The following is a 24,871-nucleotide window of genomic DNA, read 5'->3' as shown; positions in this document are numbered from 1 at the left end:
CCACTGAGCTATATAGCAAATTCCCACTCAATTTAACCTTTGACCCTAACCTACAGGGCAGTAAATTTCACTTGGAAATATAGACGATCAGACAAGCTTCAGATAAATCCAAGTGTCATATCTCAACTGTCGTCTAACATCTAGGTACAGCTTCTTGAATATTGCATTGATAAAACCCGAAATTGCAGACCCGAAATCAGCAGAAAATTGTCAATTTTCAAAGTGACGTCACTTTTGACCCCAAAGTCCAATTTTCATGAAATAAAGTTCATCCTGTTTGGAATTAGCTCATCTGTGCGTGTACCAAATTTCAGGAGATTTGAAGAGGTAGTGGGAATAGCCCTATCACTAAGCTAAAAATCAATAAAACCGGTTCTTCCCCTAAATATGACCACGACCCTTTCTGATTCCGATGAAAAAATGCATTATGAATATTAATTTTAAAAAATCTGGAAAGTCGGGATCATAAATCCCCCACCTGATGAGAACTACAGTGCAGTCGTTCCTTGTAGCCTTCGCTATTTTAGAAATCCCTCATTTATTGTTTATGTAAATAAACATTCTATAATGTAAACTTCCTCAAAGTTGATCATTTCCTCAAGTGACGAGTAAGGTCCAGTTCTATTGGTCGTGCCCGTCGTGCCATTAGTTTCAGTTACTGCCGCTATTTTGCAATTCAAGCTTGAATCTTGGCACGTATTCTGCCATTTTTGCATATGTTGCAACGATAACATGTTGTATATGACCTATTTACTAGTGTGAATACAAGTCAGCCCTCGACTTTACCGTTAGTTCCGCGGCGGCAGGTGGCAGGTGCTCACCTGACGGCTTGCCGGGTGCCTTGCTCACTGCTCACAATGTTCCTCATGAATTGGCGCCCCGTGCTCACCTGACAGGGAGGCTCTTGCTCATTGCTCACTGCTTGTCTTACCCACGCTATTCTCTCTGACTCTATAGTTTTTCTTGAAGATCACTCTCGACATAAAGTGATAGGGAGGATTTTCCTGCGAGTAAATCACTATTGTGTGGGTGGCCTATGTATTTCTTATTGGCAATGGTGATTTTCTCGCAGGAAAATCCTCGGTGTCTCACAGGGAACGAGATTGTCTCACAGCATAATCGTCAGTTTCTCACAGGTAACGAGATTGTCTCACACCAAAATCGCCTGTGCTCACAGAGGAATCTTCAATGCTCCCCTGATATATCAGGCAAAACAATCACCACGACATGACATATCGATATCGTCTACCGTCACATGCCACCTCATTTTGCCTCCTCTTTACATCGCCTAGGCCCAGGTGGGGGGCTGTCTGATCTCAAAGACTACTCCAAGTCGTTTCGGCACCTTCCTATTTTTGCATTGTAATAATTCTGTCGATATCTTGTGGTGTTTTAAAATGTTGAATTTTACTAATAAACTGAGCTGAACCTTATTTTCGAAAAGTTAATCTCCTCTGCTGATCAGAGAGAGAAGGCTGAAATTATCACAAGACACCTCATCTCCAAATCCACACCGCACCACATCCTGATATAATTAAAGAGTGAATAATAACGATTATAGTTATCAATTGTAGCAAATTCTTCAACTGCTGCATGAATTTTGACTTATACTGGCCTATGGCGCTCTGGGGAGAATTCCAGCAAAGAACTTCGTTTGATCCCCTGATTTATATTGAATGAATTACTCCCAATCATCTTTGTCGATTTTGTACTGAAAAATCATAATGTACCATGTCTGCTCTTGTCTTAGTTCAATAGTTACTGAATTCCGATTGCATGCAGGATTTGATGGTTTTAACCTGTTGTATGCTTTCTGTTGATTCAGTTATGGTCATTGATTTAACATGGGATCTATAAGATGAAAGAAAAGTATCCAATAAAGTTCAAGGAGCATCTTCAGGTATTCATGAATCTGATTTATATTGATAATTTACATGGAACTTTTGGGTCATTACATTATAATTGTCATGATATTAGAAATTTTTGACGACAACAATTTTTTTATTTGCTTTAATGAAGTAATGCACTTTTCTGAGAAGAGCAGAACATATTTTAGGAAAATTTTAAGTGCGTTCCTTGAGATATGGGCAGAATCATGGGTGCTCAGCTCCTCACTGCGTTGACCGATTCTTTGTTTATTTATCATAGTTGTGCTCACCGTAAATACTATTTTATTCAAATCAAAATTTTTTGACGGCAATAACTCCGCTTCCACTGGTTGGAATTGAACCAAATTTGGTGAGCATCGTTTCTATAAACAGCCTGACACTTTCATGAGGTGAACAGAAAATTTTCAAATTTTTGATTATTTATTTTTACATAATAAATAGAAACTTTCTTCTCCAGTAGCAAAGCGGTTACTGGCTGGAATTGAACCAAATTTTGTGTGTAGGCTTAAATTAGGTAACCTAACAATTTTATCAAGTAGCCAGTACGATTTGAGGGATAAAGTCATTTTTGAAGAGCCCTACTGTGTAGCCATAATTCTAATTATGTTATAATTTAGAAAATGCTATTTATCTATAATTATAATTCTAGTCTAATTTGGGAAATGCTGAATTGCAGTCAGTTAAGCCAATGAAAATAATTGCTCTCCATTTTTCAGCTGAAGGATGTCGGGATCAACGTATCCAAAGTCGGCTTCTCAAATCTTACCATGCAGTCTGATAGATTCGTATGTGTAACAGACAGCGATGGCGGAAAGAAGTCTCTTGTCATCATCGATCTTGATGATTCAGCAAACCCGATTCGAATGCCATCACGTGCCGATTCAGCTATCATGAATCCTACAGATAAAATTATCGCACTGAAAGGTAGGTCACTGTATTAAAAATGGTTGGCTTAATGAATCGAGCGGTTGAATCTGAATTGAGTATTTTCACTAATGATTCGAGTCGAATAGAGAGAGATGATTTTCTCGGGTACTGAAATGATAAACACCTTGCCACTTAAAGTTAATTTTTCAATGAGAATTATATCCTAGGAAGCCTTGAAACCGTGATTGGTCATATCACAGCATACGAAATAGTAGGGCTGTTAAAAAAAATTTCAAATTTTACTTACTGATTCTTAGGTTTGGATTTATTAAATAAAACTCATTATAAAAATTTTCAAATTTTACCGACAGCCCCATGGAATTGTTACGTTGTCTACAACAACAATTCATAGCAAATTTGGCTCAATTCCAACCAGTAGAAGAGAAGTTATTGGAGCACAAAATTTTGGATTTGTAAAATATAGTATTTACGGTGGCAAATTCTTCAATTATATATTATAGATCTATCCACAGTAAATACTATGATTTGAAATCCCAAATTTTCAACATCAATAACTTTGCTTTTACTGATTGAAATTGAGCCAAATTTGCTGTACATCTTCGATGTAGACAGCGTAACAATTCCGGGGGATTGCTATTAAAATTTGAAAAAAATTTATATTTATTAAAACTAAACATTTTTTCTCTTACAGCAATGCTTCTATAGGTTGGAATTGAGCCAAAATTGGTGTGCAGCGTTTTTTAGGCAACCTGACAGTCTAAATTTTTGAGCAGTCCTAGCCAAACATTCTGTACAAAGCTATTCACATTCACGTTAGTGAAAATGATATGTCTGTGGAGTCGTGATCAACCAACGTCATTGTCACAAAGTGCAATGAAGTTTGCATGGTTGAAATAATACCAAATTATCTTTGTTGCGATGGAGAACTGGAATTATATGCTTTGCGGAAGCATAGACCAAATCTTGATGCTCTTTCTTATTTTGTACAGTCTCTCTGAGCGGAGTAATACAGGTTTTTGACATTGAAAGACGGCAAAGAATGAAAAATCACACGATGAACGAAGATGTCGTGTTTTGGAAATGGATCACGTCCGATATGATTGCGTTGATGACCAGCAAATCTGTCTATCACTGGAATATGAAAGGTGGTATATATAGTTACAATTTCATCACTTACATACAGTGGAATATGGGGTACACTGCGCATCCATGTTTTCAAATGCCCATTCTATCTCCCAATATTTCTTGGCCCATTTGGAATTCAGTAATTTCTAACGCGCTGTTTCGTTTTGACCTAAAACGACGATGTTTTTTTGTTTCGTGTGCACACATGAGAGTAACTATCTTATTGTTCTTCTGAACGTAATCAAAAAGTCTTTAAGAGAATTGGACACGTTGCATTGGATTCATATCATTTTTGAGCTCAAATTTAGCAGAAATCGACAGTGCACAGTTCACAGTGCTTCGCGATCTCCCGCTTAGATTAAGTATTTGTAGCAGAATGGACTGATTGACATCTACTCTGTTGTAATATGATGGGCACATGTATTTGTGGCATTGCATTTCACCAGACTCGCTGGTAATCTGACATGCAATAAAAGCAACATCTTTCTTTACGATGTTGCAATGTACGTTCCAATTCTCTACCAATTGCTGACGATTACCCGCGACGAGTGTCAGCCGAAGATATTCGGGTTATTTCACTATTAATGTACTGTTGAATAGTATATTGTACCTCAAAGAAGATCTGTTCGTGTTTTTATATTGCTGTGTGAAAGTGGGGTTTGTGACATCTTATATATATCATGGACTTACGCTTGTCAACATACTGAGTCTTATTTGATACTTGTATTATCGGCATTTATGCATATACTCAACCCTAATAAACTGATGCTGCCTTGGTAAATTAAGAAAAAAATCTCCCCCTCCTTTTCATGTTGCATACACCCCTGTGTACATTTGACATATTCTTCATTCATACCCAAATATTTCCCCTTTAGATGATGCTCCGCCACTGAAGATATTCGACTGTTCCCCACGTTTATCCACATGCCAACCAATTGATTACAGGTACGACAAATGTCATCTAATGGTTAGGGCTGGAATTATTTTTTTGACCATACCTATTTCATTGCTCTTTGTATCATTGCGGGGGGTGGATGACGACTTCACGGATATGTAATTTTGACAAATGTGCGTTGCTTAGTATTACATGTTTTGTGTGCTGCTAAGATACGACCAATAGGCATTTATAGCCTTCCACATCAAAACTATGATTCTCGTCGATTAATTAACTCGTAGTGGCAAGGAGCGCATAATTTTAGTGCTCGAAAAAATCATCGCTCACTACTTGACTCGAATCATTAGAATTACTACTCCATTCTGATCTGAATATGCGAATCATTGTTCACGCTTGAGTTATGGAACCAGGCTGTCTAAATGTACATTGTACATTACCCGTCTGTGCATACATCATTGTCTTCTACAAAATATCGAGATTCAAGATTCTCAGCCAAATTAGATGTTTTAAGGGGATACTTGATTTACTATAGTTACATCGGTCCGTGGATATATGAGCAATTGAGCGTGCGACAAATTGGGCATGTGGGTAAAATTTTGGGTTAGGGTTGGGTAAGGGATAGGTTGCGATTTGGGTTAGTTCGGGGTTAGCCTTGAGATTAGGTACAGTTACCATATTTTGAGATTCGGAAAGAACACTTTTGCCAGGCTGCAAAAGTTACTATAGCGGACGAGAAAACGGCTGATTTTTAAATTTGTACGGCTAATTTTATTGGGTTGACTGAATCAAAAAGTCCCGAAATACCCGTCTCTACGCAATTCGGCCCACATTTCGCGTTATTCGTTGTCGTTTTGGGTCTTTTATGCTAAAAAGGAGGGCAAATTCTCCAAAGGAGGACAAATCCTCATAAAGGAGGACATATGGTAACCATCAGGATAGGATAGGTTAGGATATATAGGTTTAATTTCAGGGGTTAGGGTTGAGCTAGGTTTGGTTTTGATTTGGGTTAGATTAGGGTTAGGATATCTATGCGGGTTCGTTTCAAGATTCGGGTCGGGGTTAGAGTTAGTTTTGGTGTTAGAAGGTCACATACTCAAGTAATGCATGCTAAAGTGTATTTTTGATAGTCTCATTTGCTCTAACGTAGAGCAACCTCTTCATCATAACTCCATCACATCTAATCCCATGTAAAATTTGCTGAATTCCTATTTCTGCCATTGAATTTTTCGAGTTGAGAAATATCTTGAAATGCAATCGTTTTATTTCTCCCAAGGACCGATTCACAGCAGAAACACTCTCTCATCATTGGAACATTGACGAAGGGTGAACGAGCGACCAGTGGAACCATACAAAGGTATTCTGTCCAGTCCGGCACTACCAAGATACTGGAAGGGCATGTTGCCACATTTGCTGAGATAGTGCTCGATGGAAATAAGGTAAATAAATGAACTTAGTTAATAAGAATATGTTATCTGACATTTAGTTATGTGTAGGATTCTTCCATTTTGCTATGCTCTGCTTCGAGCACACAAAAGGGCAACGTACTCAGTGTGGCACAAGTCAGCCACGCAGTGTCTATGGATCAACCTTTCCGGAAAAGGTCTGTCGTAGTGACTTTTTCAATACCAAACGACACTCCTATTGATATGCAGGTTGGCATTTTAAATTTGCTGTTTTTTGGAATGTTTTTCATCAGTGTTGTGATGCTATTCGGTTATTTTTATAGCCAAATTTGTCTCTGTTACATGTACTGATTGTGTGTTGTTATATGTTTTCCAGTATGTTAAGTTCTTACCGTGTGGATTCACCGCATTTAGTGACATTCGTTCTGGATTAGAGTCATTTGAAAAGCTTTGAGTAGAATATATATGGCAATATGTCTTGATATTTTCACTATTTTTATCACTATGTAAGCATATCTTGTGTATTTTCTATTCAATCTGCTACCGTGATAGTAAAATAGTTTTATGACTGGTACACACACCTTTATTTTTTCGCAAAAGAGGCCAATTTAATTTTAATTTAGGAATAGTAATTGGGATTTATATTTTTTGTCCCCGATGTCCAGGTCTCAATTACTGGTATATAAATTTTGACGTTTTGAAATCACCAATTTCAATGACCCAATGGCCATATGGCGTGCAAATTCCTCGTCACAAATGGGTAATTTATTTATAGAATGAACTTCTCCACATCTTCGCGCCTAATAGAACAAATAGAATTACTTGAATTCGGGGAGTTTTCATGTTGCTATTTAAAACTTCTATTGAATGATTGTTGAATTTTCAGGAGTCAAAAGTTCACAAAGTTTTGCTTGTCTTAAGCAAACACGGATTTTTTCATCTCTACCATCTGGAGACACTGGACTGCATGTTCAAAAACAGAATGAGTACAGACATAATATTTGCCACAGCCCCATGCGCGGCCGTGGATGGTATCATCAGTGTTAACAGCAAGGGTCAGGTAGGGTGTATATCTCGTTTGGTATGACCTTAACTACTAGTCTATGAGGAGGAACTCAATCTTTGAGCACGTGGCAGCGAATTTTTTTGTAGTAGAAAATTTTGGATTTATTTGATGAAAATAAATGTGGATCTTTTTCGAATTTTACTGGCTACCCCATGAAATTGTTAGGTCGTCTGAAAAAGAACGATGCACAACAAATTTGACTCAAGCAGCAAAGTTATTAGAGTGCAAAATTTCGGATTTGGAAAAAATAGTATTTACGATGGCAAATTTTTTCATTATTTATTCTAGATCTATCCACCGTAAATATCGGTAGTATGATTTGAAATCTTAAATTTTGAACATCAATATATTCGCGTCCACTTGTTGGGATTGCACCAAAGTTGGTGTGCACCGTTTCTTTTAGGTAACTAATTTATATAATAGCCAGTAAAATTGAAAAAAAAAACTTTGAACAGCCCTATTGTGCACTAATACTTATACCAATTAGGTCAAGAGATAGGTAGGCCTACACTTTGATGCTTTGTAATGCAATACTTTTGTAGGGCTTATGTTTATATGAATCATAATCTAAATATCCTAGGTGCTTATGTCGTCATTGTTATTGTTTCTTCTCGATATTGTGGTTCTTTTATACGACTAATCAAAGATATGATGACACAATGTCTATAGAATAGACTGTTGCCAGAATTAGGTATTCTTCTTTGAAGAATTTTATGTGACAAAATATATGCATACACCAATGACTCTTGTCAATATGCATTTATTATCCATTTACTGGACAACTAGAAATTGATGCCAACATACCGAGCTATATATGATGAAAGCCATTTTGTGCTGCTATGAACATTGAATATCTTTAACATTCGTTCCCGCTGTCGTGTCTTGACACCGACAATCATGTGATAGCTCAAAGCACAATAATCCCCTTGTTTGAGAATGAAATTTTGATGCCATGGGCGAGATATCGGCACTCGTTGAAGATGATGGAATCTGCTAGCAGTACTCAACTTGTACCAGTCAACTAGTAATCAAATCGGATTCAAGTCATCGATTTGATATACCCATTGTGTATTGAGTTAGTTACAGCTGGTTATAGCTGTTAGGAAGTTTGTTCCTTTACAGAATATTTCAGTTTAGTTTCTCATTTGAATTAAGGTTCTCTCAGCATTGGTGGATGATCAGTATATCGTTTCATTTCTCAACAAAAAACTTGTCACTTCCAAACACGTTTGTGACACTGGTGTCCTAAATGAGAATGAAGATACCGCGAAAGGAAAGTCCCGATTTTTCGTCACGGCACACAATCACAGGAACGTGAATGATCGATTCAAGGTGAGGATATTTATGTTTGCTTTGCTAGGTAATTCTACGAACAGCAATTCAGCAGCATGTGCATTTATTTGTGTAGGGTTTTGTAAAATGGTCAAGTTAGCGTTCACAGAGAAGCAGATGTTATTCGATAAATACGGGCGTATATTATATCAAATTATATTGAGACCTTAGAGTATACATTCAAAATTCAATTCAACTTATTGTTAACAATTACATACAATGAAAGATAAGAAGGTGTCGAAACGACTTGGAGATGTCTTCGATTTCAGACACCCACCTGACTTGGGCGATGTAAAAAGGAGGCATGCACACTAAATGAAAAGTGAAAGAAAATAATATAAAAGGACAGGCGACATGAGGTGGTATGTGCCGGAAGACGAGATCGATTTGTCTGGTCGTGGTCCAGTGAACTTGAGGGCTGACTAGTATTGATTCAGTAGAAATTGTTGTTTTGCTTTTCCTGTACTTTCATTCGCTAATTCAAGATGCATGATTCTTCGTGCTTGGTGTCCTTTATATTGTAAATTCAATCTGTTTTATTGCCATTTTTTTCTGGACCATCGGTGTCTATTTCTCTTTTACTGATTCTATAGATATTCAAAATCATAATAGTGGCAATTGTATGTGGTGTATCCCGTCGATGCAATTATAACCGATTTTCAACTACATGATACTCATAGCAGATCATTAACGAATATGCATAACAGTTTATGTACATGGTGACTAGACATCCTGTTATGTCAGTGGTGTGTGGTGCAACTCTATGATAACACGGCAAGTCTGAAATGATGTGCTTGTGTGGTGAACCAGCAAGGTTTTTCGATAGAAATTTGGATCATAGAACAGGAGTTTGAACAGTGCTTTTTAGATCAGGACCGCCTAAAACAGAATATTCCTAGATTTGTTAAAACTTGCGCATCAGTTGGAGAGAAGGTCGTTTTTTTTGACTCGCTCCTAAAAGTGGAAATAGAACAGGCAACGGCCTGGAATTCTGCCATATGCAAATATAAGAACATTGTGTATCAACAATCGTATCACCAAATATGACATCACCGGCATGAAATTTAGAATAATCGAGGCGAAGAGATAGGCTCAATGTACTATTTTTGTTGGCACAAACTAGGTAGTATTTTGATAAAAGTCGACTCCAAGGCAGACAAATGAAAGTGTGAATGGCCTCTCCCAGCGACAACTGTCTCTATAATCTCTGGCACAAACAGAATTGTCCAACAAATGTTTGCTAATGGCAGAATTACTGGCCTTTGCCTGATCTGAATCGAGCTTCAGGGGATTAGTCAAGGGCAAATTTTTCACCGAGTGTGAAATGCATGTTCTAATAAATCTAGGGACATGCTGTTTTATGCGATATGATGGAGGTTCTGTACCTGTAAGAGTATTTTTTAGATTGTTTGCTTTTGTTACATTGCCACACTTGGTATGAATTTAATTCGTTAGATAGGCCTATTCCTCAAAATTCACTGCTTTTTCTCGTCAACCTGTATGGCTTGTTGGGGCTTTGAAATGTCAACATTAAAGGCAATAATACTCCCTGTGTTTACGTAGTCTGCTATTGACATAATGCAGTCTGTTGTACCGTCTGCCTAATACAATTTCACATTTTTATCCAACCTAAACCTTTAAAGCTTGTTATCAGAAAAATATTCAGCTACACCCCAGATGCGATAGATTTCAATTCCACCATTATCTGATCTTGAAATATTACAGCTGAAAGCAGCAATTCAAGAAATGTCCATGTTGGTAAGTACGAATTTTATGCTTGTTTATTCAGTTTGAACTGCTTCTTGGAGGTACAGAACTTCAATATACAATTAAATAGTATATTCATATTGAAATGAACACAAATATTTTCGGCTGATTTTCGTCAGGGGTAATCGTCAGCAACTAGTAGAGAATTGGAAAGAACATTGTATATCAACAATCGTATCACAAAATATGACGTCACCAGCATGAAATTTTGTGAATGAGAGAACTATATCATTTTTTATGTTACAGGCATCATCAGGTACCGGTCCATTGGACAATAAAGTCTTGCAGTAAGTTTTAAAACTCATTGCCACGAGTACGCATTCTTTGATTACTTTTTGATCCGTGTCATGAATTCTTAAATGATTAACATCTCTGTGGTTGTGAACCTGTTGATATTGTTGTGAACATGTTGCTTATCATGTCAAATACAGATCAATATTGACACTATGTCAGACAATGTCTGAAATTAATGAATGTGCTACCGAGTAAGTTAATTTAAGTTAACTTATACAGCCAGTCTCATTCTAGTATGCTTGCATTGGATGGATGCAAATTGGAACAAAAACTTGACCTGAAACCACTCAAACAACAATTCTCAACTTCCCCTGCTGGCTGGATATTGCCTCAAGCAATTACCAACGAAAATGAAAAGGTTGGGAATTTAGATATGTTATATTTATTGTTGTTCATAAGTGTAATGCATAACTAGATCAGCATTGTATCTTTGTATCAAAATTAAGCTGCAAAATCTAAATATTTATAGCAATGTTATAACTAGGGCAAGTTTTTGTTGCAGTCAAATCCGACGAAAGTTGCGATTTTTTTTTCGCAAAAGTTACACTACAAAGTTGCATTTATGGACAAGTTCCTTGAAATTATGAGGGTATGAGATACTCTAATTGATCCGTATCCAAGGCACTGTAGCAAAACTCAGCGTTGGCGACTTCAACAAAATCAATAGCCTGAAAACATTGACCAAATGAGAATATAATTTTCGGCGGTCTAGCCTGAATATACGTCAAATCATAAAGGACCTCAAATTTAAACGACAGTGAAATAATCAATCGATCTATTTACATATAGTGCCAAATATTTCCAGTAAAAAGTTAGATACATGGAAAATAAAATAAAAATCTTGCAAAAATTTATATGAAAAATCGATAAAAGTTGCATGAAATAGCGATAAAGTTGAATTAAACTAGTCTGAAAAAATGGAGCAAAGCTCCAAAAAGTTGCACTATATGATTCCTCCAAACAGCTTAAAACTAAATAACTTCTGAGTATTTAGGAAACTGCCGGAAGCAGTAAAAAAAGTTGCAAAAACTTGCCCTCGTTATAACCAAGTCACAAGGTCCGAGTCACAAGTCAATTTGACTTTTATAGTTTTGACTCGAGTCAATTCGTGTCATTTTCAGCTCACTGCCGAGTCAAGTCCAAGTCAGGAAGCAACAGGACGAGTCCGAATCGTTGTGTTAAGACTCGAGTCCGAGTCCAAGTCATAGTGTACTTATCAGTTCAAGTCTGTTTCAACTCGCTTCTGGAAAACTCTTGGGTGATATCGAAGGCCTTGGATTCGAAATATATTCATTTTTCGCACTAAACATGTTTATACAAATAGAAAAAATAGTTTCTGGGCCAATTTTTCAATGATCGGTCCTGATATAAGAGACTTGAATAGGTCATATAGAATGTGCCGAGTCATATGACTTGGTCGAGTCATGCGTAATGACTCGAGTACAAATCGAGTCAATACACAAATTGACTCGAGTCAAGTTATTATCCACTTTTAAGAAAATAACTCGAGTCAAGTCGAGACAACGAAAATTTGCCGAGTCGAGTCATGACTCGAGTCATTGCAACCCTGATTTATGGCTCTTAGTTACTGATGGTTGAACTAATGGCTCCTTTCCCTACCATCAGTACGCAGACTGTTGTCATTTTAATTCTTGTGCATACTTTACTGCTGATTTTACTCCATACCGTGGATGTATTCTATCAAAATTGTTGGCTAAATAGACCCACATTTTTTATACCTATAGTGAGTTCTTGTATTTGAAACATGTTTTCGCACTACATAAGTATTTCACAAAGCCATTGATCCTGTTTCCTATTTTGTGTAACTGACCGTAATCAATTTTTGTCATGAAGTCTAACTGATCAAACGTAATATTTTATCACAATTGTATTTAATAATGTGCTTTCATAATTAAATAGATACTCATTGATATTGGTTTCATTGTAAATACTTCAAGAAAAGGTAGCCTATTTGCTTTGTCTTTTATGAATAGTTGAATTTATTACATGTATTTCATTTATTCTCACAGCCAAACGCCTTGGACAAGCCTTCTTTGGAGAATTGGCTCATGCATAGCACCAATACTGACTCCAAGGTAATGTCAGGTTTACAAGCTATAAAAAGAGATGCCGCCGTATATCTCGATTTGACAAGTTTTTTGTATTTGTATGAACTTTCACTAAATCCTAATTTAACTCTGCAGGAAAAACGTCACTTTTGGAAATTTCAGGATGGCGTCATCACACTGTATTTGTCTAAAGGTGGATCTTTGATTTTCAAGGTATCAGTGATTCATATTTTTGTTGCTTTTTTGCGCTATTTTAAGCGCGACCCATTATCCTGTCAGCAAATTCCTCTGACTTCAATTGCGGGTGTGAGACTACTCAAAAATGGGACTCGGTTGAGCTTGAAATTTGCGGATTCAAAAATAGTGATGTACGTACGAAGCAGTGACAAAGAAAGGTGGGGATCCTCTCCTGTCTTCTGTTTCATCATTTTTGAGATGACAAATTTTTTGCTTACATTCTTTTGACAGATCACACAATATTTTGGACCAGTGGTGCCACGGTCTGAATCAGGCTCTTGCTTTCAAAGAGACATCCAGCCCTGTTACAGGTTGGTGGTACAGCTTTTTAGCTTTGGATACAATTCACTGACTAAATATGTTATTTGAGTCATACATTATCAATAGTATAATTTCATTTTTGCGATATCAAAGTAGAAATGCATTTTCTGATTAGTTTTGTACAAGTCAAGACGGCTTTGTTTGGTTATCATTAGTATCGACTTTTTCAGAGTAGGTTTTGGCGACTTGCACCACATACTCAATCGGTTATGTTATTTTTACAATTTTAATTTTCAAAAGTAGACAGCTGTTTTAACAAAACTTTTCAACACTTGGCATAAGTGAAATTGTCCGAAAGAACCTTGCGAAATCTCTCCTGTATCACTGTAATATATTTTCGAAGATTCATCCTAATCAGTAGTGTCATGTGTCTCTGAGCATTAACTTATTTTTCAAATTTTTGAGGCTAATTGATCAACGCTGCACACCAAATTTTGCTCGATTCGAAGCAGTAGATGTGAAGCTATAGGATTTTAAAAATTTTGAATTTATGATAATAAAAATTTAATTTTTTTTTCCAATTTCACTGTTTACCCCACAAAATTGATAAGTTGTCAACAAAACAATGCAAAGCAAATTTAACGGAATTCCAACCCGTAGAAGCAAAGTTATATGAGTTTTTCATTAATAATTATCTGATTAACCACTGTCAATGCTATTTTTTTAATCCAAAATTTTTAACTGCAATAACTCTGCTTCTACCAGTTGCAATTGAGCGCAAATTGGTATTTGTTCTGACAAGTCCAAGTTTTTGTCATATCTTGGAAGTCACTACTTCTACAACTTAAGTAGCAGCGCCTCTGATTGTAACCACCTCTTATTGTGGCACTGCTTTATCAAGGTGAACCAGCAGTGATGCCTGCTCCTTCCATTGATAAACACCCAGGAATATTCAACGGCGTTCAATTCGTGTTCCATTTCCATCAACACACAATGGAAGCCAAAAAGACGCTACGACAGCTTGTGACGGTAAACGGCGGTCAGATATCTTATACTTTGAATAAAAACACGACGTTCTTCGTTTGTGACTCTGACAGAGAAACATACCGACATCAAAAAGCTATGAAAATTGGTGTTTCTGTGGTTCCAGAGAAATTCCTGGGCGACTGTGTCGCGGCCGGTAAACTACTGCCTGCTCCGCAATCTGAAGCTGTGCTGCGCGGTATCAAAGATAAGTTTTCAAGGGGAGCTATTTCTATTCGTGACAAGGTCGATAAAAGTAGACAGAAAAAGAAGGTGGAATTCAGTTTGGAAAAGTTGAAAAGATACAAGCTTGACGGTGCTGAATGTCCTGATTTTCCTGAGACGTTTCAAGTCGCTAAATTTTCTTTCCTAACAAACCAGAAAAATGAATGGGCTGTCTGCGTTGAAGCTCACGTATCTAGCGAATCTGGTGAGTTGTATCGCGTTATGGTCAGCCAAAAACATACCGGTGACACCAAAGTCCGCAGGTCCATGTATTTTGTGAAGAATTTGTACGATTTAACTCGCTGTTACGAATCTGTGATAAAATCTATCGAAAGCAACGATATAAGGAGATGTACGGACATTATGGAGATTGCCGCTGAGGGCGTGGCTACAGAAAAATTGCAGAATTTACTGGAAGAAATGAAAATTTCGAAAGGATCTTTACATGAGAAAGTACAGCATTTGGTCGCTACTCTCTGGGAAGATTCCTTGGGAGCACTTGCCGAGTATGATGTAATTTCTCAGAGTATTACTCCGCACGATGTGAGAAACGGACTGGTGGCGTTGCTGAAAATTGAGAAAGCAATCAAGGAAGGGAAAGATTGTAGCAAGCTTTCTGCTGAATTCTACACGTACGTCCGCAGAAAGTCAACGGAAGTAATCGATTCTGTTCGGAAAGTCGCGAAAGAACGTGAAATCTGTCAGATTTTGAGAGATGTAGTTTGTGTCAAGGAAAATCTCTTGAATACAGTAGACCTACGCTCGTTTATGCTGCAATATTCTGCGCTGAACTGCGTGATCAGGTATGTTAGCCCTTCGGAAAATGAATTTAAGCTTGTGAAAGACTTGCTGCCGGCGCAAAACGAAGGCAGACACGAAATCGTGAATATATACCGAGTCAGTCGGACGGTGGAAGACATCGAATTTCGCTCGGGAATGAAAAATAAAAGGCTCTTGTTCCATTCGTCAGCTACGTCCAACTTCGTCAGTATTTTATCGAAAGGTCTCGTCATGCCATCGAAAGCGTCTGCTGAATTAGGCATTCCCAGAACAGATGAAGGGAAGCTAGGGCACGGCATATACTTCTCCGACTCGTTTCAGATATCTTCTAAATACACCAACGTGAGTGAGAGTCGTGGTACGCGACTGATGCTCGTGAGTGAAATTGCATTGGGGCGCGTTTACAATACTGAAAAAAGTATGCCTGAGCTTCAATCTTCTCCAGTGGGTTTCGATTGTGTTTGTGGAAAGAATTTGAATGGCGAAATGATTGGGAATGAATTTGCAATCTATAAGGAAAATCAACAGAGAATGAAGTACCTCATTGAATTCACATTGCCGGGGGAGAATCTGCGCACTGATTACCAGCTAAAGGAATTGCCGATCTTCAAGCCAACGATAGATGTACCGAGTATTGAATCTGCCGAATCGTTTCAACCGTCTGTCAAAAGCGTGACGTACGGACTTGTAAGCTCTACGAAAAATGCAGTGAATCTTGAAGAATTTCATGTACGCGGCAAAATCCTGGATCTTGTCGCGGAGGTTACGGTGTTCCAAGTGTACCACAACAATTTAAATTCGCAAATCGAAGGAAAATATGTGTTTCCTTTGGAAGAGAACGCAGCCGTTTGCGGATTCGAGGCTTTCATTAACGAGAAACATGTTGTCGGCGAAGTGAAAGAGAAACAGCAGGCTCGCAAAGAGTACAAAAAAGCGGTTTCGCAAGGCCACGGTGCGTATCTAATGGACGAAGAAGAACCTAACGTTTTTACGTTGAGTCTGGGCAACATACCTGCTAGAGCGCGTGTGATCATAAAGATCAAGTACGTCTGTGAGCTGGAAACCGTAAACGATCCTGATAGCTGCGTGTTATTTACACTTCCTGAGAATTTATCAGAGCAAAAACAAGAATCAACTTTGATTGATGGATCCCCGACTCAGTCAATCACGAACTCTCTCAAAGTAGCCCAGAACGCAAAGAAAACATCATTGATGCTGTCAATCGACATGCCGTACGATATACTTGACATTAGCTCGCCGACGCACGGCATAAGTTACAAGAAAACTTTGAGTAAAGCGTGCGTGAAATTGAAAAGCTCTGCGTCTTTGCTCAAGAACAAACTCCGACTGTTGGTGAAAGTCGCCGAAATTCACGTGCCCAGAATTTGGGTCGAGCGCATCGAAGATAAGACAGGGACAGATAACATAGAGGACGGGCATTCAAACGAGGTGGCTATGGTGACGTTTTTCCCGGAATTTCACTTTGACGCTTGTGACGATTACTGCTGTACCATTCTGGTTGACATGTCGTCATCGATGGCCGGTAAAAGCGGAAATCACGCGAAGCATATCGCCAATAATTTAATAGAATTACTTCCAGACACAACAAAGTTCAATGTGGTCGTGTTTGGGTCTTACTTTAAGGAAGTCTTTGTAAGGTTTGAAAACGCCTCCGATGACATGAAGCTGAAGGCCAAAGATATGATCAACTCCTGCAAACCAAACCTCGGAGGTTCGGATTTGGTGCATATTCTTGCAGCTATGTCACTCCTCGGTGACTCGTCATATCAAACGAGTCTGCAGAACGTGTTTTTGATTTCCGACGGTCACTTGTCGGAGGAGACAAGAACACTACGACTAGCGTCGAAAATTTCAGACGTTAGTTCTTCGCAGACTAGATTCTTTACGTTCGCTGTTGGAGAATCGCCGAATGCGCACTTTCTACGGAGCATGTGTGATCTCACAGGAGGCAAGTACGAGCAGTTTTTACCGTCAGTCAAACACACGTGGGTGGGTCAGATTAAGAATCAATTGCGTTACGCACAACAGCCGGTTTTGACGAATGTGCACATAGATTGGTGTAACTACGAAACTGATACTCGTAAATCATTTGTGAACGTACCCGAAAAACCCAAATGCGTTTTCAGTGGGTCCCGATTGACTGCTTTTAGTTTCACTCCAAACTGCTCTAAAGCGACTCTACACGCTCGCATTATGGGGAATGAAATCTCAACAGTAGTTACGGTCAGTTCTCAAAGCAAAGTCACAGGAAGAACTCTTCATTATCTAGCTTCGAAAGCGATTTTCAAAGAACACGAAGCCGCGAATCTGGCCGACAGTTCCCTGGTCGATGAAATATATCGAGACGAGCGGAAGTCTTACATCATTTCGCTCAGCGTCAGAAATTCCGTGGTTTGCAAATTCACCAGCTTTATCGCGGTGGAAAAACGTGAAGCCGGAGAAGACATGTCCGTCGTCACGGGACCGACTGTTGAGGAATTGCTGAAGTCCTGCTTTGTCGATGAAATCTCCGAAGTGCCGTGGCAGGAACTTGACTCGGAACTATCGCCGCTAGATGAAATCAAAGATATCCTGAAGCGTGTTGAGCAAATGGAGACGAGCTCTATTCTTCGAGCTCGCGAATTGGTGCACAGTGCTCTTTCAATGTGCGAGAAGGATCCGCTGGCTAAGGTGCTGGTATCTGCATCTTGCTTGAGATTGGGTGTGTCTATCGAAGGATCCAACGCAGACGCCATATTGAGTAAAACGTTGTTGCGTGACGGTACTCCGAATTATGAAGTTCTTCATGAAATGTCCAAATGTGAAAGTCTCTCTTATTCAAAAGCGGTTGAGGATCTTGTGTCGCATTCGTGGTCTGCTGAAAATAGGATGCGTCTGCAGTCCGTTCCTTTATTGTACCGGCCCGCTGTGGTAGCGGCCTTTCTCATCTCGTGTAGAATTCGAACACCATTCTATGGGGAAGGTGACTTTTGGAACTACGTTGGCGGTATTGATATGGAAAAGGAATATCGAAATGTTGTCAAAGAGGTGACTGCGAAGGAGTGGCAGTCGGAGTTGAAACGAAAATGGATTGTAAATCGAAGGTTAAGAAAATCTTCAAATGCCGTCAGACGTAAATGTGCTATTTCTGTTGAAAATGAATCAGAAAAATCAATGGCGAAAAGCGGAATTCAATCTTATAGCATGGAATTACCTCAGCCACCTCGATTCACTTTATTAGACATGTCGAAAGAGATGTCACACAATACGGTCGAATTTGCCAATTCAAATACCGTTCCGTTGCGCGATCATGTTGCGCTTCCACAAGCGTGGCAACTGGGATCATTGGAAGGGCGTGGCTTGAAATTCTCCGGCGGTTCTGATGGGAATTTTGACTCAAAAAACTCGATGGCGAGCGGGAAGCACGTGTCGGCGAAAGGAACAGTAACAGGCGGGGGAGAACTTCAATCTCCAACACCAATACGGAGGATGAAAAAAAAATATGAGGCTCGAACGTCAAATCGACTACCATCGGCACATCCGCCCCGGCTGCAACAGCCGTCTCAACAACCAGCTGCCGGTGAACAAATTTCAGAAAACTCGCCTTCAACGCAATCTTTCTCTCCGCCTCCAACTCTGTACGGTTTTTCACGTCGAAGCACTCAACACAGTGATAATATGCGGCGAAGTTCAGCGACTATGGAAAGAGTGGCAGCGGCAGCACCGATAAGAAAATCAGCAACAGTCATTCCAGGCACAAACCTTGTTCCTTCTGTGGATAGTGCCCCCTATAAATCGGTTTTGGGGTCTTCTTTGAATCAGGACAAGGAATCTGATGATGGCGTGGAAACTGCACGAATGGATTCGCTCAAACAGAAATTATTGATGGCATCTGCACCTAGCGCGTTGAAAGCCACGGATTGCCTTGTTTTGGAAAATCTGTCAGATACTCCATGCATTAATCCTTATGCGTATCGCGCTGCTAGTGCATCGAATCGGCTGGCTTCTTCGATCCGGGACAAGCAATCAGACGATTACATGGGATATTCATTTTCTCATCCAATTACACCGGAGCATCCGATGCCACCTAAGCCCCGCAATTTTGGCTTGGAAAAATCGAAGGCGAGCATGAAACAGATATTTACGAAAGGGACAGTAACTGGTGAGGGAGAACTTCACCCTCTAACGCCATTACGGATGACGGTTCCTCAAATGCCAAGGCCGCTATTGGCACGTGCGCCTAGGCTTTATCAGCCGTCTCAAAAACCAGCTTCCGGCCGACAAACTGCAGAAAACTTGCCTTCAACGCAACCTTTTGCTTCGCCTTCAACTCTGTTCGGTTTTTCACATCAAACTGCTAAACACAGTGATTATAAGCGACTAAGCTCACCGATAATGGCAGACAATTTGGAAAGAGTGGCAGCAGCAGCACCGGTGAGAAAATCTGATATTCCAGGCACAAACCTTGTTCCTTCTCCTGATAAATCGGATTGGCGGGCTTCTTTGAATCAGGGTAAGGAATCAGATGATGGCGTGGGTTCTGCATTATTTGATTCAATCGAACAGGAACAACCAACTCCACCCTGGGAAATGAAAAACAGTGGCAGCCGAAGTATACCAATGGCGCCTCCCAGGTTTCTTTCCATAGACTCTGGGAGTCCGCCTGTTTCAAAGGAAGGGCGGCATGGCTTTAAATTCTCGGGTGGTTCTGATTTGAATTCTGGCTTGGAAAAATCGATGGCGAACGTGACTTACTTGTCGGCGGGAGGAACAGTAACTGGCGGGGGGGAACTTCAATCTCCGACAGCATTACATAAGAAAAAAAGACACTTTACTGCTGCTCAAATGTCAAGACTACAATTGGATCATTCACCTATGCTTGCGCAGCCGTCTCATAAACTAGCTGCCGGGGGACAAACTGCAGAAAACTTGCCTTCAATGCAACCAGCGCAACCTTTTGCTTCGACTTCAACTCTGTCCAGCTCTTCACGTCAAAGCGCTCAATACAGTGCTTGTATGCAGCAACAGTCAGCAACAATCCCGGACAAAGAGGACCGCGGATACGGCACTTCCCGATATGCTGCGATGCAACAGAGAGACGTGGAAGTAAATTTTAAAAAATACGCATCAAGAGCAAGAGCGGCAGCAGCACAGGCAATAGCAATAACAGAAACTGCAGGCACAAACCTTGTTCCTCCTGTGAGTAGTGCCACTTATAAATCTGATTTGCGGGCTTCTTCGAGTCAGGATAAGGAATCAGATGACGGCGTGGGCTCTGCATTATTTGATTTACTCGAACAGGAACAACTAACACCACCCATTGTCCTGAAGGTATTCGAAGAAGATCGCGAATGTTACGGGCAAATACTAGAGCCATTTTCTGGTTCACTTTCCACACCCTCAAGGAGTCTGCGTCTAAATGCTGATGTAAATGCTGAACCTACAGGAAGCAAAGCTGCACCACAAGCAACAGCAGCACCGGCAAGAGAATCACCAGTAGCAGCGGTCGCTTATAGATCGCATTTGCGGGCTTCTTTGAATCAAGATGAGGAATCAGATGATGGCGTGGGTTATGAATTTTCTTGTCCGATTCCACCGGAACATCCAACGCCACCTGTGCCCCGCGGGTACTCTGCACAAACTCCACTCCATGGCAGCTCAAGGCTATCAGAGTCACCCGCTTGTCAGCACTCTTATCTACCCACGCCCACAAGCAGCCCACCCGTAAAATCTAGACACCATGATCGTACTCAACGTTACTCCAATTTTTCTCCAGAAGAAGAACAAATGTTCTTAGAGGCAGCAGTATCTTTGTCTCACCTGGGTACTAAAAACCGAGATAGTCTTCTTTCTGCAACTCGATCAAAATCAAACCTTAAGCTGTCTGCGAATCTAGCTGAGGAAACGAATTCAGATGATGACACAAGCGCCACATCGTCTGATGGCACGAGCTCTGCATCATCTGAAGACACGAGCTCTGCATCGCCTGATCCCATGACACCGGAACTTCCATCTCCACCTGAGTTCTTTGGATGTCAAGCATCCTTAGAGACTTCAGGTATCGACGAATCAATATTTCGTCATTTCTGTGATGATGATGATGATGATTATGGAGACTGTATACTATCTAGTTATGATGTCTATGAAGACTGTTCAGCTCCTGTGCGAAGCTTAGCCCGGATGCGATATACAGAAAACGTACCAGGACTATCCCGTCGGGAAGTAAACTCGAAAGAGGATTTTGACGAGCTACTCGTTCGCATTGCGATAGAGCTCATTGAACTTTCAGGCGGTTCTGAAAAATACATGGAGAATCTTGCAGAGAAGGCAGCCGAGAAGATTGTGATCGCGTCCGGCGGTAAATCGTTAGACCCGACAAGTTTTAATCAAGCGAAGAAGATGCTGTGTCAGAGCGCACTGATATTGCTGTACGAGGCTTTTGTTCGGTTCGGAAATAAACACTTTGCAATCTTGGTTGAAAGGTTGAAAAAAGAACGGAAACTGGCGGACGCGAAATGTCCGATGATATACGACCGGTTGGAGCTGGGCTCCTCGTGGGAGGCGGCTGCTAGGAAAGTCATCGTCGCGATAGACTTACAACATGATGTCTGTGAATGGTTTGACAATTCAGTTGATTTATAAAATACTTTCCAATTCTGTACTAGTTCCTGACGATTTCCGCTGACGAGTGTCAGCCGAAAATGTTCGGGTTCATTTCAATATGAATATAATAGTCAATTGTATATCGAAGTTCTGTACCTCGAAGAGGGTCTTTAATTTATGTATAATGAAAACCTGTTAACTGGAAAGCGCACCAAAAGGTGCACTGGTAAATGGATAGTATACTCAAAATTGATGCAACATCGAAAATGTTTTCTAACTGGACGGCTATGACTTGCTTTCGTTACTAATGTACGATGTTCATTTCTGGAATCATCAACGTATTTAACGGAGTGGTTCCGTTTTAACCCTCATAAGTAAGATGAGATGGATAATATCGTAGATCTAGCTAGAATATGCAATATACATATATCTTTGGTTTTACTAGAATCATGTACAATGTCGACCATAACCTTTAATAACAGGAGTGCCTATTATGTTGTGTAATGAAATTATTCACTATTCAGGCGATCTGCGCTTGACGAATCAACAATGGCCGCTGTTGGTAATCAGGCAGCGTAATTTGCGTCCCTTGTGTCGTAATATTATATCATGTTTACCTGTCTAGTAGCAGTGTATGCTAAGCCTGACGCACGCGCAAGCACCTCCAAATCAACTCGCAGTGTTACTGTTATAATCTGTAAACTGTTGATGTACATTGTACAATTTTATATCAAAAAAGAATTTGTTCTGTCGTTACGACTGCTTTTCGACTGGACTGTAGTAGGTGACAAAATTGAGCTGATATCGGGTCGGTGCGAAATATTGAGCCAGATGTATTTCGTCGATTAACCTCCGTTATCCATATTATGAACTAGAAACGTATATTTCACATACGAAACTTGAATCAACAGGAAAATAGTAAGGAAAGAACAGGCTGCCTCAATTATAAATGAGTTCTAAAACAATTCAAAGCTCGTTGCATAAGTCAAGATCCGCGCAGGCCCAGGGCATCACTTTTTGCGATGTCTGCTGATCACGAAGATAATTTCCTAAATCTCACATAAATTGGTAAAAATGTAACTAAATACTATAATACACGGTAAATCCATTGGTGGAAAATTGGCGTATTGATCTGGTTCCACAACAGCGCTCGGTGTAAATCAGGCAGATAACATTTTCAGCGGCCAAATTGTGCTTCCATGTCCATTCCAATGGGCGAACGAGTCAATCACACCATTAATCTAAAAAGATGGTACCCATAAAGGGCATAAACACGACTCGCTACACATACCAAACCATCGTTATTTAGAAGTATCAACCCATGCGATTAGTCACCAAACCAGCTTTTGTTGTTGGTTAAGGCATATGAAGTAAATATTTACCTTTCTACAATTTGCATGCGTAACTAGTTATTAATATGAATGCAGTTAGTTTAGGACTGTTGCTTGAATAAACTGGTAGTCCAGTATTTGATTCTGTTTTTGTGTAACTTTTAGCTCACTGTATCACTGCCCCATTCCACTACTGTAAGAAGTTTATGTGCCTTGGGTTGGTCAGCGAATATACGTAAGGTGTGGTTTGGTGACTTTGGTTATGGTACGCGTTGACTACCGCCACAAGCCTTGCTACGTAATTCGAAAGAGCCGTATTAGTGAACCAGATATTTTTTCCGTGAATAATCCTAAACTAATGTCATTAATATTAATTACTAATTAAGCTTTAATAAAACCAAATAGATCTCCACGGGGATCGGTACGTTTGACTCATTTCTGCCTATTAGAATAGGTGTGAAAGCTAGATTTGGTAGATAAAGGTGCCGTTTACCTAGGGTTACCATATTTTGAGATATGAAAAAGAGGACACTTCTTACAAGTTGACGAAAGATGTAGGTCTAATAGCAGGCGAGAAAACGGAAATGACTGAAAAAAGGTCATTCAAACTGTCTCGAATCCTGAAATACTCCGCTCCCACGTTTATTTAGTGAAACTTGCCGTCGAAAACCAGGTTTCGCATCATTTGTGGCATTTTTTAGTTGTCCGTGTACAATCGTCTGGCTCTCAAAGCTATAAAGTATATCGAGGAAAACGAATCACCAAAAAGGCATTTGGCCGTCCTCGGTGGACATTTTCGATTTCTTGAAAAACGAGGACGTATGGTAGCCCTAGTTTACCTGATCCAAACCCTGTGTTATGATGGAAACTGATTGATATAACAATTTTCCACCCGTAACTTTTACAGTGTTTAAAGTACATTGTACGAGGTATAAACAGTCGAGAACAATACTATAGTTATAGTATACTGTGTCAAGCATATACATTGTGGAACTTGTGAGTTATTAAAACTGCTAAACAACTAGCCCTTTCTCTTCTTTACGACAAAGTATGAGACGATCCCCACGATCATTCCCGCACCGAGTACGCTGCACACCACAATGACGGCTATCAACCAACCCTCCATTTGGTCGTCTATCGTTGCAGTCTGCTGCGTTTGCTGTACGGTGAATGTGGTGATCATGCCGGCTTCCAAATGGTCGTCAACGTGACAGTGCAAAAGCCACGTGCCTACGTCTGTGGTACGCATGTCGACTGTGCCGATCTTGCCGGGGAACAGGTTGAATACGTCTCCGAACGATGTGACGTCTGACCTAATATAGAGAATGCGTTATGCGTGACCGGTGTCGTGTTGAAGACTATACGACAGAAAATGATTGGCCATTGCTAGCAGACTCGGACAAATAGAATATTTAGATTAGAATTACTGAATTCGTAAAACTTGGAAATTTGAATTCAATTCCATATTAAAAAGAAACAACAAAATTAAGTTCAGTTTATATCAAATCAGAATTGATTCTCAAAGCATGACAATGGCAAATGTCCGTACCTACACTAAATCTGGCTAGTTTAGCACTATACGGTTCTCCTGTAGCATTTTCAGGCAAACCAGAAATTATAATAAAATCAAAGCAGGGGACATTTCACAAATTAGAGTAATGGCATTTCCCTCTAATTATCTAT

General features: G+C 39.8%; 2 protein-coding genes across 7 annotated transcripts in view; one reads left to right on the top strand and one right to left on the bottom strand.

The window, feature by feature from the left end:
• Positions 1–614: 614 nt before the first annotated feature.
• LOC145454978 (uncharacterized) lies at positions 615–22,613 on the top strand. 5 transcript variants are annotated; one of them, XM_080332913.1, is made up of 17 exons: positions 615–1,900; positions 2,606–2,813; positions 3,767–3,922; positions 4,778–4,847; positions 6,071–6,233; positions 6,291–6,449; positions 7,087–7,260; positions 8,422–8,598; positions 10,324–10,356; positions 10,612–10,652; positions 10,894–11,017; positions 12,690–12,755; positions 12,864–12,941; positions 13,008–13,123; positions 13,197–13,276; positions 14,128–19,718; positions 20,442–22,613. In XM_080332913.1, the coding sequence occupies exons 1-17, from the start codon at positions 1,859–1,861 to the stop codon at positions 21,894–21,896; spliced, it is 8,733 nt and encodes a 2,910-aa protein (XP_080189039.1). In that variant the 5' UTR covers positions 615–1,858; the 3' UTR covers positions 21,897–22,613. The 5 variants fall into 5 exon arrangements, with proteins under 5 accessions (XP_080189039.1, XP_080189037.1, XP_080189038.1 ...); XM_080332912.1 differs by having other exon boundaries at positions 616–1,900; positions 14,128–19,566; positions 20,209–22,613; XM_080332910.1 differs by having other exon boundaries at positions 616–1,900; positions 14,128–22,613.
• The window catches only part of LOC145454985 (ferroxidase HEPHL1-like), a 25,218-nt gene continuing 22,774 nt past the window's right edge, over positions 22,428–24,871 (bottom strand). The window contains exons 21-22 of one of the 2 annotated variants that reach the window (XM_080332933.1): positions 24,308–24,501; positions 22,428–23,098 (exon numbers count right to left, since the gene is read on the bottom strand). In XM_080332933.1, the coding sequence (XP_080189059.1) occupies positions 23,094–23,098; positions 24,308–24,501 (199 nt within the window). In that variant the 3' untranslated portion in view covers positions 22,428–23,093. Of the gene's footprint in view, positions 24,502–24,871 lie in introns of both variants that reach the window. The other variant, XM_080332932.1, reaches the window with a different exon arrangement.

This window comes from Botryllus schlosseri, chromosome 14 (assembly GCF_051294905.1).
Source record: "Botryllus schlosseri isolate E-star chromosome 14, Bs_hap1, whole genome shotgun sequence".
Classification (NCBI taxonomy): Eukaryota; Metazoa; Chordata; class Ascidiacea; order Stolidobranchia; family Styelidae; genus Botryllus; species Botryllus schlosseri.
This window is presented reverse-complemented; position numbering and strand designations above follow the sequence as displayed.